The sequence below is a fragment of the Artibeus jamaicensis genome, unplaced genomic scaffold, assembly GCF_021234435.1.
Source record: "Artibeus jamaicensis isolate MK-2021 breed Jamaican fruit bat unplaced genomic scaffold, CSHL_Jam_final contig_64, whole genome shotgun sequence".
In the NCBI taxonomy this organism is placed as follows: Eukaryota; Metazoa; Chordata; class Mammalia; order Chiroptera; family Phyllostomidae; genus Artibeus; species Artibeus jamaicensis.
In genome coordinates this window covers 5837847-5854729 of record NW_026521911.1, presented here as the reverse complement: position 1 = coordinate 5854729, position 16883 = coordinate 5837847, and the positions used below count along the sequence as shown (strand labels likewise).

The 16883-nt window shown below is 39.6% G+C and overlaps 1 protein-coding gene across 2 annotated transcripts in view; it reads left to right on the top strand.

Annotated features, from left to right (window-relative positions):
- Window positions 1-16883, top strand: part of INTS4 (integrator complex subunit 4) — a 105317-nt gene that overhangs the window by 31523 nt on the left and 56911 nt on the right. For both annotated transcript variants that reach the window (XM_053670814.1, XM_037138560.2), the window contains exons 7-9: window positions 2102-2190; window positions 3099-3219; window positions 16057-16128. In XM_053670814.1, coding sequence (XP_053526789.1) covers window positions 2102-2190; window positions 3099-3219; window positions 16057-16128 — 282 coding nt within the window. The remainder of the gene's footprint in view (window positions 1-2101; window positions 2191-3098; window positions 3220-16056; window positions 16129-16883) is intronic.

Genomic DNA, 16883 nt, shown 5'->3' with positions numbered 1-16883 from the left:
GTCTTGCTGACCTTTGGTTGCTTGGGCCAAACTTGAAGTCAGTTCTGGGTACCACACTTGACAAACTGGAGGAGGATGACCAAGATCCTGGGATCATATGAAACGTTATCACATGGTTATTGTATTATTTCTTTGTAGTATTGGTAACGAAAGACACAGTGAATTCATAGTATAACTAGGAGAAGCGGATTGCCTCACCAGAAGGCCTTACAGAGTGGCATTTCTCTTGTAGAATACTTGCAGGAATCTAGAGACAGTTAGTGTAAATCCATGGTCAGAGACAAGATTTTATTAACCTGTCAAAGTGGTTTTATCTTTCAGAGGAAGATGATAACTAGCAAAGCCCCTGTGACTGTTGTGTGCACCAAGTTTATTCTTTTAGGAAATGAGGTAGAATGAGTTCAGAATGGTTGGTTGATGTGACCAGCCCCTTCTCTCCCTATTGGAAAACTGTGTGGGAAGCCAAATCATTATAAAGCTAAATTTAACCAAGTAAATTTAAAGGTCTAATTGACTTCATTGAATAATTCATGAATCAGACAACATCCCATATAGTATATAGGTAGGTGTTTGGAAGAATTTTACAAAATGGAAGGTTTTTTTGTAGGCAGAAAGAAGGTGGGGCAAGGGAATTAAAAGAGTGTATTACCTTGGGGAAGGTTACTTTGCCTTAGGGGAAGGCAGGGGGTTTTACCAGGCAGATTACCTCTACAGTGCCGCACAGGAAATTCCAGACTGATTGGTTTAAAATTCCATTCTTGGGAGAAGCTGAAACTAGCTGGGTTAGGTGTTAAGTCTTGGTGGGGGTTAGCACAAGTGATTCCAGTTTGGGCCTGGTTTTTGGTTTTTTTTTTTAAATACTAAGCAAGCAACGATAAGATCCTTCAGGGAGTAAGGATGGAATGATGGTGTATAATTTGAGATAGAAGGTAGAATTAGGTACCTAATGAATTGTTTTGTTGCGTTTGAAGGGTTGGGGAGAATTGCAACCACAAATAGGTGTGAAGGTCTGGAGTTCCGGAGAGATCAGAGCTGGAGCCATGAATATGGAGGGAGCATGAGGATACTCAAGGAGAGTAAGAAGATCAAAAGAAACTACAGATGGAGCTATGGGCAAAGTCCAATACTTAAGAGGCAGACAGGAGAAAGCAGCCCTAGAATGGCACCGAGGGGCAGCCAGATGGAGGAGGAGAAAAAATATATTCTAGAAAAGGCAGGAGGGAGGTCTCATGGTCTCATGTCAAAGGAGACAGTGTCAAGTGCTGGGGAAAGGTCAGTTAGGATAGGAGGTATTTTTGATTGTTGAAACTCCTGGGGGGAGGGAGAGCAGGTAGTGCTACAATCATCTAGTGGGTAGAGGCCAGGGATGCTGCTAAACATCTTACAATGCACAAGACAGCTCCTCACAAAAAATTATTTGGTCTAAAATGTCAGTAGTACTATGAGTGAGAAACCCTGGTGAAATGGTTAGTAGCTTAAGTGGGATGGAAGAGCAGGTATGATGGATTAAGTCATGGAAATGGAAGAGCTGGTGGAGGAGCATGTTCTGCTCAGAGGATGGAATATAGGATTTGAAAATCCCAGACATGGAGGAGTTCTGGATGTTGTTGAAGTCTAGAGTGTTGCTATGACTTGGTGGAATGGGGATATTCCATTTCAGAACAAAGGTAAACAGAAAAATCTGGCCTCTTTTGGCAACTTAGTATTAAAATTGTACGTTTATTTCAGATGGACTGTCAATTAGAAATTTGTGCTTTGATTTTACAGATAGAGAAAAAAGCTATCTCTGCTGTTTGAGCCTGCAAGAGCAGCAATGTGGGCTACCCCTGCTTAGCTGGAATTGTGCTATTCTAGATGGCTTTTGTGCTATCAGTCTGTGGCTCTGCTCGCAGACGTGGGGTATGAAGGTTCACAGAACACAGACCCAGCAGCTGACAGAAACCAAGAATTCTTTGTTGGACAAAGACTTAAGGAGTTAAAAGCATCCACAGGCATTATGATTGACATCCTTATCCAGCCACCCAATCTTCATTGTCAAAATAGTTTGAACATTACCTGGGGGGAAACAGTACTAACAGACTTTTGAAATACTTGTTTGCAGGCCTGTAAATTGCTCTCCGATGACTATGAACAAGTGCGCAGTGCCGCAGTCCAGCTTATCTGGGTTGTCAGTCAGCTCTATCCTGAAAGGTCAGTGTGGATGGGAGCCAGCTTTTCTCTGTGGCTAAGCCATTTTTTTCTCCTTCCATGCAGAAAGCTCACCTCCTGAAAAGGAATGTCGGTTGGATTTTTAGAAGGCAGTATGAATTAGGGGAAAAGCACAGACCCTGAAAATCAGGATGCCTGGTTCTTGTTATTTAGCTCTGTCATCCCTGACCTTTCTGTGTATCTTGGGAAAGATATTTCAACTCTGAGTCCCAACCTCCTCTTCTATAAATGAAGAGTAAATGAAGGGATGAGGCTGTCTTTCTCAGGTGCTTTGCAGAGTTTCCCTCACCCCCTCCCGACCCTTTTTAAATCTTTAAAATTGTTTGGGGTCCATTTCAGTAAATACAAGGGCCAGATAAAAATACCAGGTGGTTTGAGAGTAACGATCCCTTATGTAGTGTCTTCCTGGCTAAACATATTTTTGCAGTAATCAAATCATTTATTCTCACAGTGATTCTTTAAATTGGAGAGACATAGATATATTTTTTAACAGGACTATTTAGAATCTGCCTCCTCTTTTAGGACCAGATATGCAAGTATGTTTTATGCAGATTTATTGTGAGATTTACTATATTGACAACAATGCATATACAGATATAAAGATAAAAAATACTCTGGTAGCTAGTCTTCAGTATCTTCACAAATATTTGTACCTTTGATAAGTTAAACACTTCTATTCAAGATAGTGAAAATTTGCAGTGTAAGTAAAAGGGTTTGTTTATACTCCCAGAGTCGTTCGTTTACTATGAAATGTATTTCACCGTTCTAGGATTTTAATTATTTAATCATCATTTCTACTTCTGCCGTTTTCATTGGTTATTTCTGTTTTATTGAACCTGAAGCTTTAGGTGTATGCTTTGCCATTTGTGGTTTCTTTTCTTTTAATATAGCATTGTCCCAATCCCTTCTTCTAATGAAGAAATTCGCTTAGTTGATGATGCATTTGGGAAAATATGTCACATGGTCAGCGATGGCTCCTGGGTGGTTCGAGTTCAAGCTGCAAAGCTATTGGTAAGTTACACTTTCTTTTTTTAAAGATCTCTGTCGCTCCCTCTCTATTTTTAAAGCTTTGCTTATTTTTAGAGGGGAGGGGAAGGAGAAAGAGATGGAGAGAAACATGGGTCATTTGCGTCTTGCACCAGGGACGTGGCTGGCAACCCAGGTGTGTGCCCTGACCGGGAATTGAACCAGTGACATTTCCACTTGTGGGATGACGCCCAGCCCACTGAGCCACACCAGTCAGGATAAATTACACTTTGTTTAACGAACACATTACCTGTTACACTTACACACGCATTTTGAGAAACTACCGATAGGGACCGTTGTAACCCACTATCGGAAATCCTAGGTTTTTTAAGAAAAGATTTTATTTCTTTTTAGAGAAAGGGGAAGGGAGGGAGAAAAAGAGAGAGAAACATCAATGTGTGGTTGCCTTTCGAGCACCCCCTACTGGTGACTTAGCCTGCAACCCAGGCATGTGCCCTGACTGGGAATTGAACCACTGACCCTTTATTTTGCAGGCCAGTGCTCACTGAGCCAAACCAGCCAGGGTGAAATCCTAGTATTTTTAAAATAAAAAGAAATGGCTTACTTTCCAATGGAGAAGTAGTCTTTTAGGACTGGAAAGAATTTTGAAAACAATTCTGTTTATACTTGTTAGTATATGAGATAGCCAAGGCCTAGAGAAAAATGAAAATAATAACAAAAATAGTTTCTACCATTCATTAAGCACCCATTATGACCTAGGTACTTTGCTGTGATTCCATATAACCCAGCAAGGTAGATGTTGTTATTCCCATTTTTCAGGAAGGAAAACTGAGGCTCTGAGAAGGAAGTCGTTCAACTTACACAAATAGAAAATTGTAGAATGGTGTTCAGACACTAATCTCCTGACCTTTTGGCTGGTACTTGCTACTGTTTTGCCTTTGGGTACACATAGTACATTTATTAAAAAATTTTAGCTTTTCAGAGATGCAGTTGTCTTATAGAAGGAGTGTTGACCTTTGAGCTATCACTTGATCTTTGTTCGGTTTCCTTAACTGTTCAGTGGGTGTTAATAACTCTTTCATTTACCTCACTGGTTGTCATGATGTTCAGATGGGATACTGTCTATGAAAATGTTTATAAATTGTAATGTATTCTACTGTGTGGGGTAGTGGGCGTGGTTATAGTATATAAATATATATAAGTATCTTTTAAATTTTGTAAGGCCCTGGCTGGTGTGGCTCAGTGGATTGAGTCCTGGCCTGCGAACTGACGGGTCACTGGTTCGATCCTGGTCAGGGCATAGGCCGGGGTTGAGGGCCAGGTTCCCAGTTGGGAAGGGGGTATGTGAGAGACGACTTATCAATGTATCTCTTGCACATGGATGTTTCTTTCTCTCTCATTCTCCCTCCCTTCCCCTCTCTCTGAAAATAAATAAAAACAAAAATAAAATTTTTTTTGTAAATATCACGGCAAGAAAATCTGAGATTCTGTTTGAACACTTCTTTCTGAGGACCTCCAACTCGGCTGTCTTGGTAAGATTGATGGTTAAATACTTTGGGACCCGATTGTACTGGACATAGAACCAGTGATAATCCTGTTCTGTGACCAGTATTTATAGCGTAATTGCTAAAACTTGTGTGAAGTATTTTCATGGAATAATAAGGAATTTGGATGATTTCAGTAACTTCTGCTTATAAATTATACTGCTTGTTCATAATAAATTACGGAGTTAAACTGGTTGTTATTAATTTTATTTTTTAATTCATTTTTTCAATTTTAAAACTTTGTTTTGGTCTGTTAATATTTTAAAATTTAGAACAATCCATTCATTTATCAAACTTTTTATTATTTTATTTATTTTTAGAGAGAGGGGAAGGAAGGGATAAAGAGAGGGAGAGAAACATCAATGTGTGGTTGCTTCTCACACACTCCCTGCTCGGGTCCTGGCTGGGTAACCTGAATAGGCAGCTCATAAAAGTAACCCTTAAAGCTCCGTCATTCAGATTTTTCAGTTTGTACCCCACAGGATCTGAAATCCATTTATGTAAAGCTGTATGAGTATTGAATTACAGTGGTGAATTGAAAGGTTTCCACTTAGATGACTCTAACTTGAGGTAAATGCTTTATGTTATCATTTCAGTAATTTCAAATTTGAACAGTTCCAAATTACGTAGTAACTATACTTATACTTCAAAAATAATTAACATTTTAATTTTGCTAATACTAACTATTAACTTTATAGAGTTTCTAGCCTACTAAGCTACACACTTTTTGTTATACACACATACACATGCAATATACCTGCTTCCTTATACACACACACGTACTCATGTACATACTTACTTTTTGCAAATAACTTTTAATCCTTCCAGAGGTGTCCAGCCTTTACACCACACTGGAGGAAGAGCTGTCTTGGGCCACACATTAAATACACAAACACTAATGAAAAGTGGTCAGAAAAAAAAAAGATTTTAAGTAGATTCACATTTTGTGTTGGGCCACATTTATAGCCATCCTGGGCTGCATGTGGCCCATGGGCTGTCTGTGGGGCTCCCCTGTATTTAAACTCTCCGAGAAGGTATTGTATTACTCATTTTATATACAGGGTGGGGCAAAAGTGAGTTTAGAGTGCAAGAACATGAAAGAGTTCATTCTTCTTAATCCTCACCCAAGGATATATTTATTGATGGTAGAGAGAGAGGAAGGCAGGGGGAGAGAGGGAGAGAGAGAAAGAGAGGAAGGAAGGAAGAGACAAACTGATGTGAGAGAGAAACACTGATCAGCTGCCTCTCATTTATGCCCCAACTGGCAATTGAACCTGCAGCCTTTTGGTTGTACAGGATTACATTCCAACCAACTGAGCCACTTGGAGTTTATTCTTGTATTATTATTTATTAACAAATGTAGTATTAACCATATGAATAACTGTAAACCTACTTTTGTCCTCCCTGTATAATAAAACTAAGGTTTAGGAAAGTGATATAATTTGTCCACAGCCACGTAGGTAGTAAATAGCACCTCATGATCGATAGCCCATGTAGAATCCCTTCCTAGTGAGGGTACAGTTAGACATTGGGAGCTGTGGTTGTGCAGTTAAGGCCCTGCTGGTTTACCAGTTCCTCTGTGTAATCGAAGAGGCAAACTAAGCTGCTCACACTAACTCTTGAGTAGACAAAACTTGTGGTCAGGCAAACTGCATGTCGTCTTCAGCCCACGTGTGCATCAAGAAACACTAAGCCCTAGTCCGCATCTTCAAAAGAGTTGGTAGTCTGGTAGGTTGATATAGGCAGTTGGTCAATTATAATGCCTGGTACTTTAGGGAAGAGCACCTAACAGCCACAGAAGGCTTTTTGGAGGAGGCAATTTCTGAGCTGAGTTTTGAAGGCTGAATATGAATTAGCTAGGTAAAGAAGTAGGGAAGGAAAAAATATCGTCAGAGACATAGAAGAAGTATAATAGTATGCATACTAATACTACACTGTATTAGCATACTGAATCATAAACAGTTTAGTACTTCCTGGTGTGGAGGAATAATGTTCAGTGTGGGCGATGCACAGCAGGTAAAACACAAGAAGAAATAAAAAGTCAGGTTCTTTAAGAACTTAAGTTCATTGTGCACAAAACAGAAACAGTCTCCATTCTTGGCTTATAGTAGGATAAAATTTTTCAGATGTGGTCTTTATAAGAAAATTCAAAACCGTGTAAAAGGTTGATTTTTGGTTATCTGTAACTGCCCTAATAAGGCAAAGAAATGTGATTTCCAAGTACACAGCTCCATTCAGTTATTTAGAATACAGTCACTACTTTGTAAATGATTATGGTAGTTGGTGTTCTATCTAGAATATTACCCTTAGTTCAATAGCTTCTTCTTAAGATATTTCATTTCTCTTATTCAATAAGTTTTATTTCTAAGCCTCCAGAAGCATTTGACCTTAAGTTATAACATTTTCAGACAGATTGTAGGCTTTTATCTCTGTTAAGTCTTCTCAGGGCAGTGCTTTCCCAGTGCAAATGGAGATCTTAGTCAGGGGCAGTTTTACATCTCACATAGTAGTTCACCTTTTTCTTTTTTTTGGTTTGCTTTTTATCACCTAATTGAGTAGAGGCTAGGAGCATTCAAGAGTGCATAAGACTTATGTTATTACACTAATGGAGCAGTTTTTGCTCTGAAAGCAGGCTTGACATACTTGTTTTTTTCAATATTGTGGCTTTCTTAGTGTTATGATTATTGGTTGTGTAGTAGTGGTGATAGTACATTTGGAGAGAACTTACCTGAATATGTTTATCTTGATCAAAGTAGACAAGAATATAGATGTTTTTCTTTTGTGTGTATTTATTTCAATAAAACTATTTATGGATGTTGAAATTTGAATTTAGTATAATTTTCATGTTTGTGATACAAACATGTAAAAGCCATCCTTAGCTGGTGTGGGCTCTATAGCAACAGGCAGTGGGCGCGAGTTCACTGATGGGCCATTGTGGGGGAGCTCTATCCACAGGCCCTGCCCCCCAGCTGCCATAGATGAGACTAAGTCTACCAAGACATGATCTGCTTGGGGAGGAAAGGTGAACAATCTCAAAGGAGAAGGGCCAGGAGCCTTTTCCTCAGTGGGCTTTCATTGGGTGTAATTTGCACAGAAATACAGGTAAAGCTCATCAGTCACTGTCAGGCAGTAAGGATCAAACAATAGATAACATTCAGAGAACTATGAGGGCTTATTCTGAGTCAGAGTCAGTTAGCTAAAGGGTTATAAAACTTTGGGGAGCAAACTCAGTTTATGTTTGGATCCTTATCAGAAAACTGAGGGCATTCTAAACAAACCAGGTTTCACCGGATTTCATGCATTCTTTCTCAGGCCTGATTGCCCCAGGGAACCTGCCTCTTCCAGCACAGGACCGCACCCACCTCCGGCATTGCTTCTGGCTTAGGTCAGGCAGGGGAAGTAAGATAGCCAAGAGATTAGGAGACTTTTTACAGACAGAATGAGGACTCAGGCTGTGTCAAAGTTGGTTCAGCACCCACCTTTTGCTATAGCCTCCCAAGTCCTTCCCTGAGGGCCCCTTTGTGACCATGCCTGTCTTAGGTCATCCCTCCCTTGAGGAATCTTACCTGTCATCTACTAACTAGTCATCTGCCCTGGGCCAAGCAGGGTGAAGTAAAAGGGAGCAGAGGTGGCACCCCTGCCGGGGAGATGAGCTTTGTCTCCTTAGTGACTTATGGTCCCAAGGTCTCTTACTCGGTGTTAGCCCTGGAGGGTTAAAGCTTCTGAAACCAGGAAGGGTGGTTCCCAACAAGCTATAGTTTGCTGGCTCCTGTCTGGTGTAAGGTATGATGGTGTCATTTGACTACTTATAACGTGAAGGAAAAGCCAGCATGTTGTCTAAAATAATTAAAATTTTCTGGAAATTTGAGACTGGAAAAAGAAAGGGAAGAAGAAATGTCTACTTTGTGTTATTTGAGTCAAAGCCAGTTTGTGTGGGCTCCTTTAGCATCTTTTTTCCCCTGGGACTGTTGGAGATTAGATAGATAGATAGATAGATAGATAGATAGCTAGATAGATAGTAGGTAATATATATATGCACACAGGGTTTTCAAATTCTATATAAAAACACCATGCATAACAAAATTATGAATACTCTTTTGTAAGTAAGACATTTTCCATTATTTTGATAAAGTCACTGTAAAGGAATATGCGCAGTTCTGCGTAAGTAGTAACATTCAGACTACCAGTATTCCTGATAGCACTAATGAATTCCATGGGCATTTCATTTCACTTTAGTGCTTTCAATTTCTTTTTCCCACATAATCTTGCTTTTGCTGAGAAGAAACGAGTTTGTGCAGCAGCCTCAAAGTCTAGTCAATCATGGGTGCATGTATATTTTCTCAGAGAACACACTTCTTGTTTGCACAAAACTTTGCTTTTGAAGAAAGAAATGTACTAGTCACCAGTTTGTTATCTTGCTGTACATGTAAACATCCAGCACTCATCACCGAGTTATAGAAGTGCTGATTCCAGAAATGTTCCCAATGCTAGCATGGAAGGTGATATGAGGAAAAATATTCCAAGTGGATACTTCATTCTGTTTCATGGACGAATTGCCACTTAATAAATAATAAAGCAGCAGTTTATCTCCACACAATAGCAAAGTTTTTTCTTGCATCATCTTTCTGTCACTTTTGTTCCATCCACTAAACAAAAGTCTTTTCTATAAGAAAATACCTTCTCCTTATTAAGAGGCAGCCAAAAGTTTGAAAATTCAAAGACTGTGCTCTTTGTATCCTCTTATCCTCTTTTATCCTTTTAACAGTGAAAAAAGGGAAGAATGTTACATTCTTCCTAGAAATGCATAGTGTTGGTCACATGGATGTTGTTTCATCTTTTCTGATTGTTACCAACTGCAGTGATTTCACTTAAGTGGGGCTTTTATTCTTCTTTGGAATGACAGTTCCTGGAATCATTAAATAGAATATTCACAAATGATGGCATCAGAGTTCTAGGAATGGAAATATCCACCTACTGTAATACAAGTCCAGCCTTTTCAGAGTCTGTTCCTGGACACCTCCAATTGTGTACATAATATTGTAAATTGCCATCTTCTATATCAAACTTGAGGTTTTTCCAAGAATGTCTTATTTTTCATCAAACCTAATGCATTGAATAGACCAAATCCTTTCAGTTGAGCCATAATGAGTGCACCATTCATAAAGTCTGCCAGGGGCATCTCGGTGTGTATGTTGTGGAAGGAGTAGGCAGCTTTGAGGCTCTTGTGAGCAGGGTGGTGCATGACTGCGGAGCGAAGCGTGCAGAAGCTCAGGAAGTCAGTTTGCCCCTGGAGTTCTGCACTACAGATGTGTCAATAATGTGCTCGTGGGGGAGAAACCAGTGGACTGCTTTCTCTTCATCCCTCACGGGGGCCAGATGAAACCCATTCAGGTAGCTGTGGGTTAATTCTCACACTGCTTTGATATCTCTTGGTTCTGTCCATCTCAAGCCCAAAGTCTTTTCACATCTAGAAATCTGCACAGCCTCATTGTTTATTGTAAAGTCATATTTCCACTCAAGTGAGAAAATTTCCCTTCTACCGATTTTGGGGGATTTAGTGATCGATACCAGTCTCTGCACATACTGCTGCCTTAGGAAGAATCAGTCCCTGGTATAAATGGCCTGGAACAACCCTTCCAGTTCCTCTCTTCTAGTTATTTCTCAAATTAACACTGGGCTACTTGTTTTGATCTTAATTTTTTGTGAACACAATAAAAGTTGATTTTTTTTGTTTTTTTAAAAATATAGTTTATTGATTATGCCATTACAGTTGTCCCATTTTCCCCTCTTTACTCCCTTTCACCCTGCACACACTCTCTCACCCACATTTTCCACCTTTAGTTCATGTCCATGTGTCATACTTACAAGTTTTTTAGCTTCTACATTTCCCATACTATTCAAACCCTCCCCCTGTCTATTTTCTACCTACCATCTATGCTACTTATTCTCTGTACCTTTTTCCCCCTCTCCTCCTCCCACTCCCCTGTTGCTAACCCTCCATGTGATCGCCATTTCTGTGGTTCTGCTCCTGTTCTATTGTTTGCTTAGTTTGTTTTTGTTTTTGTTTTAAATGAGGTTGTTAATAATTGTGAGTTTGCTGTAATTTTACTATATCGTTTTTTTATCTTTTTCTTAGACAAGTCCCTTTAACATTTCATATAATAAGGGCTTGGTGATGATGAACTCCTTGAACTTGATCTTATCTGAGAAGTGTTTGATCTGCCCTTCCATTCTAAATGAAAGCTTTGCTGGATAGAGCAATCTTGGTTGTAGGTCTTTGGATTTCATGACTTGGAATACTTCTTTCCAGCCCCTTATTGCCTGTAAGGTCTCTTTTGAGAAATCTGCTGACAGTCTGATGGGAAGTCCTTTGTAGGTGACTGTCCCCTTATCTCTTGCTGCTTCTAGAATGCTCTCCTTCATTTTAATCTTGGCTAATGTAATGATGATGTGCCTTGGTGTGTTCTTCCTTGGGTCCAACTTCTTTGGGACTCTCTGAGCTTCCTGGACTTCCTAGAAGTCTATTTCCTTTGCCAGATGGGGAAGTTCTCCTTTATTATTTGTTCAAATAAGCTTTCCACTCATGGCTGTTCCTCTTCTCCTTCTGGCACCCCTATAATTCAAATGTTGGAATGTTTAAAGATGTCCTGGAGGTTCCTAAGCCTCTCCTCATGTTTTTGCATTCTTGTTTCTTCATTCTTTTCTGTTTGGTTGTTTCTTTCTTCCTTCTGGTCCACTCCATTTATTCGAGTCTCAGTTTTTTTCTATCACTATTGGTTCCTTGTACATTTTCCTTTATTTCACTTAGCATAGCCTTCATTTTTTTCATCTAATTTGTGACCAAATTCAACCAGTTCTGTGAGCATCCTGATCACCATATTTTGAACTATGTATCTGATAGGTTGGCTATCTCTTGGTTGCTTAGTTGTATTTGTTCTGGAGCTTTGATCTGTTCTTTCCTTTGGGCCATTTTTTTTGTTTGTTTGTTTTTGTCTTGATACACCTGTTACTTAGTGAGGAGTGGATCCTTAGGTGTTCGCCTGTACAGGTCAATTCAGTTGCTGGGTCGTGACGCTGTATGTGGGACAGGGGTCCAAGAGGGAACAATGGCTCTTGCTCCACTCTCTGCTGGATATCAGTCACTTCCCCCACTACCCAGAAGCAAACTGGGCCCTTCTGGTGCTGATTCCCGTGGGTGGGCTTGTGTACATTCTAGGACCCTGTGGGTCTCTCCAGTGAGGCTGGGAGTTCCTCCCGGCACCTCGACCCCCATAGGTGGTTTCAATTGGTGTTTTTAGGCTTTATTTCCTTGCACTGGGACCCTGGGTTTTGAGGTCTGTCTTGCTCCCCAGTTTCACTGGTTTATCCCACCAGCCACCTTGTGTGCTGGGCCCCTCCACAGTCTGCCACCTCGCTGGGTCTACCAGCTGATGCCTTGTGCACCTGGTGTCTGTGAACTACTGCTTTGCCCTAGCACTCTTCACCCAGCTGTCTGACTCTGCTCCCCTGACTTCACCCCTCCTGCTGGTCTGGATGAATGTTTCTTCTTTAACTCTTTGGTCATTGGACTTCCATACAGTTGATTTTCTGTCAGTCTGGTTGTTTTTTTGTTTCTAAATTGTTGTTGCCCTTATTTTGGTTGTGCAAGGAGGCACAGTGTGCCTACCCATACCTTCCTCTTGGCTGGAAGTCAAGAAAGTTGATTTTGACTATCTTCACACTATTATTCATTAGATCTTTGACTTTCACTATGGGATCTTTGATTTTCTAGACTGGAGACCCAGAGCGAAAATGCAGCACATTTATCCTGTCATAAATCCCAATGGTTTCTGGGATGGCCTTTATGAACCCTATAAGTCTCTTATTTGAAGACACTGTGATCCCACAGTGCCACTGAAGAAACCAGCCCGGGGGATACAGAACCCAAAGCAGGCACTTGGACAAATAGTCAACCAGAACATGTCATCCTCTACATAATTGTCGTTGAACAAGGTGTGCAACCTCTTGAGCACTTCAGCATTACCCAAATCTAGAGTGGCCCACATAAAACCCTGTGGAAAGGAGTGAGGTTCTTGATGTACCTTGTCTTTATCAGTTTCAATTGCACTGTGAGGTATTACTACTTGATTCAATTTGGGTACTGGCTGTGTGTCCCCAACCTGGTAACAGTGTTTGGCAGCCTCATCGGTGTTCTGGTGGGGCCCTCTAAGGTCATTAACAGCCCCGTTGCTTTCTTAATGTCCTGGCAGTCAGATGCATTGTCTGACATGGTGCCTCTGGAATTCAGTTTCTTCATTTTTTTTCTTTTCTGTTTTTTTTTTTTTTTTGGACCCATATTACTTCTGAGATTTCCTTTGGCGTGTTCCATCTCCTCTTCATTGTCCCTGTCCATCCCACATGTGTCCTGGTCATCCACAGACTTGCTGTCTTCCACCATCATTGCAGTGCAGGCTGCGGAGGTGGTGCTGGGAACCTGGGTGCAGCATGGCTGTGGAGGCGGCAGCCAAAACTATAGGTGTTTTTATGATTGCTGAGATATACTTTTATCTTTTTGGTCCAGATCTGCTTTTCCCATGCTTTCATGAGTGATTAAGGGTCTATGCAGTCATGAACCTAGAGGTATTTGGAATTATCTTTTCTGTGTCCCATATCCACTGAGTCATCAGCTGTTACCAGTTCTGCCTTCTTGACATACTGTGAATCTACTCAGCTCTACCCCTTTCTCTATTTTTGCAAGGCCTGTACCAGTTCAGGTCTGACCATTTTTCAAGTAGATTACTGTTGTATAGGGCTCTTGGTATTTGTGGATTTGAAATGGAAAGCTTTGGCTATTCTTAGGTAACACTGGAAATTTGTTACAAATAATGATATCTAAATTTGTAAGGCTGGAATTTAATAGTACCCCCTCTTCGCCAACTGTGTTGGGAGGGAGTTTAGTTGAAGGCATTGAAGGGCATTGATTGAAACTGTGGATTGAGTAATATAGTATGGAGTCATTAAAACTTTCTTTGTCAGAAAAAAAAATGCCCCTTAAAAAGCCAACTGTTAACACTGGTGCTAAAACTAGAGAGAAAGTGAGGAGCTCTTTAAAAATTAGCTCAGAGAGTCCCAAAGAAGTTGGACCCAAGAAGGAACACACCAAGGCACATCATCATTACATTACCCAAGATTAAAATGAAGGAGAGAATTCTAGAAGCAGCAAGAGTTAAGGGGACAGTCACCTACAAAGGAGTTCCCATCAGACTGTCAGCTGATTTCTCAAAAGAGACCTTACAGGCAATAAGAGGCTGGAAAGAAGTATTCCAAGTCATGAAATCCAAAGACCTACATCCAAGATTGCTCTATCCAGCAAAGCTTTCATTTAGAATGGAAGGGCAGATAAAGTGCTTCTCAGATAAGATCAAATTCAAGGAGTTCATCATCACCAAGCCCTTATTATATGAAATGTTAAAGGGACTTACCTAAGAAAAAGAAGATAAAAAAGATGAACAGTGAAAGGACAGCAAATTCACAGTTATTAACAACCACACCTAAAACAAAAGCAAACTAAGAGGACAGCTAGATCAGGAGCAGAACCATAGAAATGAAAATCACATGGAGGGTTAGCAACAGGGGAGTGGGAGAAGGAGAAGGGGGGAGAAGGTACAGAGAATAAGTAGCATAGATGGTAGGTAGGAAATAGATAGGGGGGAAGGCAAGAATAGTACGGGAAATATAGAATCTAAAGAACTTGAGACACATGGCCATGAACTAAGGGGGGGGGGAATGGTGAGAGAGGGGGTATGCAGGGTGGAGGGGAATGAAGGGGGGAAATAGAACAAATGTAATGCCATAATTAATAAAATATATTTTAAAATTTATACTTTTTATTCATAAAATTGATGTTTTGGATTTAAAAAAATTAATGTTAGATCTCATATTGACTCAGATCTATATAACATACAAGGCCACCAACTGTACTGCGTAGAGATAAGAAAAAGCAGTTTCAAATCTCCTTAAGTCAAAACAGTACAACTGCTGCTCTCCTAGAGTTTCAGGAAAGGTGTTAACATGGGTGAGGCTATTCCCAAAGAACATGGAACTTTCCATGGAAAATGTGCTTGGAGAAAAAGTCTGAGCCTGTTTAAACATTTCTAACTTGGGAATGAGAGAAGGTGTCCAATATATTCCTTAAGATGTCTAGGTCTTACTTTAATAGCCTCTTAACTGGTCTCTGCTTCTTTTTGATTCCTTTTGGTCCATTAGCCACATTGCTGCCAAGATGATGTTTATGAGGTGTAAATCTTTATTTCTCCCTTATTTGAAAAGAGCAAGTTACCAAATCTCTCAGCCTCAATTTCTCATCTAAAAAATGAGGACCATGCATGTTCTTCATGGGATGGATGGGGGGAGTACAGTTTAAAATATAAGTGGAATATTTAGTACGTCATTGAGCTCATTAACCATTCAACAGAGATTATGTAGTTGTTATTCACAAGGTAAATGCCTTACTTTGGCAAACAGGCCCTTTATAATCCTATCCCCACCTGTCTGTACTCACTGCCTCATTTTCAGGACCCCCATCTTGTGCTCTCTTCATAGAACCATTTGATGATTCCTGCATGGCAGTCTCACTTCATGATTTGCACTTTTGATTTCCAGTTCTCCCTGCCATCACCCCTTACTGCTTGTTTTCTGAGTTCCCATAGTGCCCTTCATAAATGTGTATTGCAATTCATACCATAATGGAATTACCTCTTGTCAGTTTCCGTCACTAGTCTGAGGCCATTGAGTGTAAAATTGATGTCTTAGTTTTTGTATTCCCACTCCTGGTATCTGTAAGCATATAATTGAATGGTTGCTAAATAAATATTAGTTTTCTAGAGAGAACAAATAAATGAACAAATGAATGGAAAGAGTGAAGTGGAGAGACAGTGAAGAGTTAAGGCAAAAGATTCTGGACCTGGGTTTATAGCCCAGCTCTATAATTTACACTCCTTGTGACCTTGAATGAGTTACTTAATGTTTGTGTACCTTCTTTACCCCCATATTTAAAGTGGAACTAATAATACTATTTACTTTGGAAGGGGACTAAATGAGTAATGTATGTATAAAGCACTTAGAAAAATACATGACACAATAAGCTCTATTTAGGTGCTAGGTGCTGCTGCTGCTAATGTTTTTATTATTTTCCTGATGATTCAGAACCCATAGGCACCTTTAGTATTGAGAATAATGTTACCTTCACACATTTAAGTTGGTTGCAAACTTTGACTATTAAGATAATGTTCAGGTCTTAAAAGATGTTCAGTTTGTTCTGGATTCTTTGTTTTTACAGGGCTCTATGGAGCAAGTCAGTTCTCATTTCTTGGAGCAGACACTTGACAAGAAGCTGATGTCAGATCTGAGGGTAACTTGAATTCCTTGTTTAAATTGGGTTTCTGTAACTAACATCAATGTAACAACATATGCCAAGTTGATGTTGATTTAACTTTGCAGCCCATGTGTTTGTTAAACTAGTATGAGGTGATTAGATTACATTTTAATTTAAAATCTTAGTAACTTGAACCAGATTACAAGTTACTTCATTAAATTTAAAATTATTATAATGAAATACTTTGCACAAGTTGTGTTTTACAAAGAAGTGCCAGTATTTTTTGTTTGTTAGAAATTACAAAGGTCTGGTTTTATTTTTTGGATTGTTACATCTTAGGACTTCTTTCCAATAGCAGTTCCCATAGAAGAGTGAGTAAATTTTTCCTTGCACTGTAAGAAAATGCCTCTTATGGAATGCCTTTAACCTTTTACTGTAATAGTTCTCTGATATAGTTGCCAGGATCAAATATGAGTCTGAGAATGTGGTATGTACATTCACCATTAATATCTTAATTTTTAAATTATAAAACCAATAATAAAAACATACAGAACTCTGATAAGTAGAAAGAAAAGGGAGAAAACGTATCCACTTTGCCATTCTGGTGGTGTATTTCACGCCAGCTCTTTTTTTTTCTTTTTTGTATGTGTTAAATATTGTATGCAGATAGTTTTATGGTCTATGTTTTAGTTTTGTAGTCTGCTTTTTACATTTGCCCCTATATCATATGCTTTTTCCCACATTGCCAACTTTATACTTAGCATATTTACTGATTTCATAATATTCTGTTA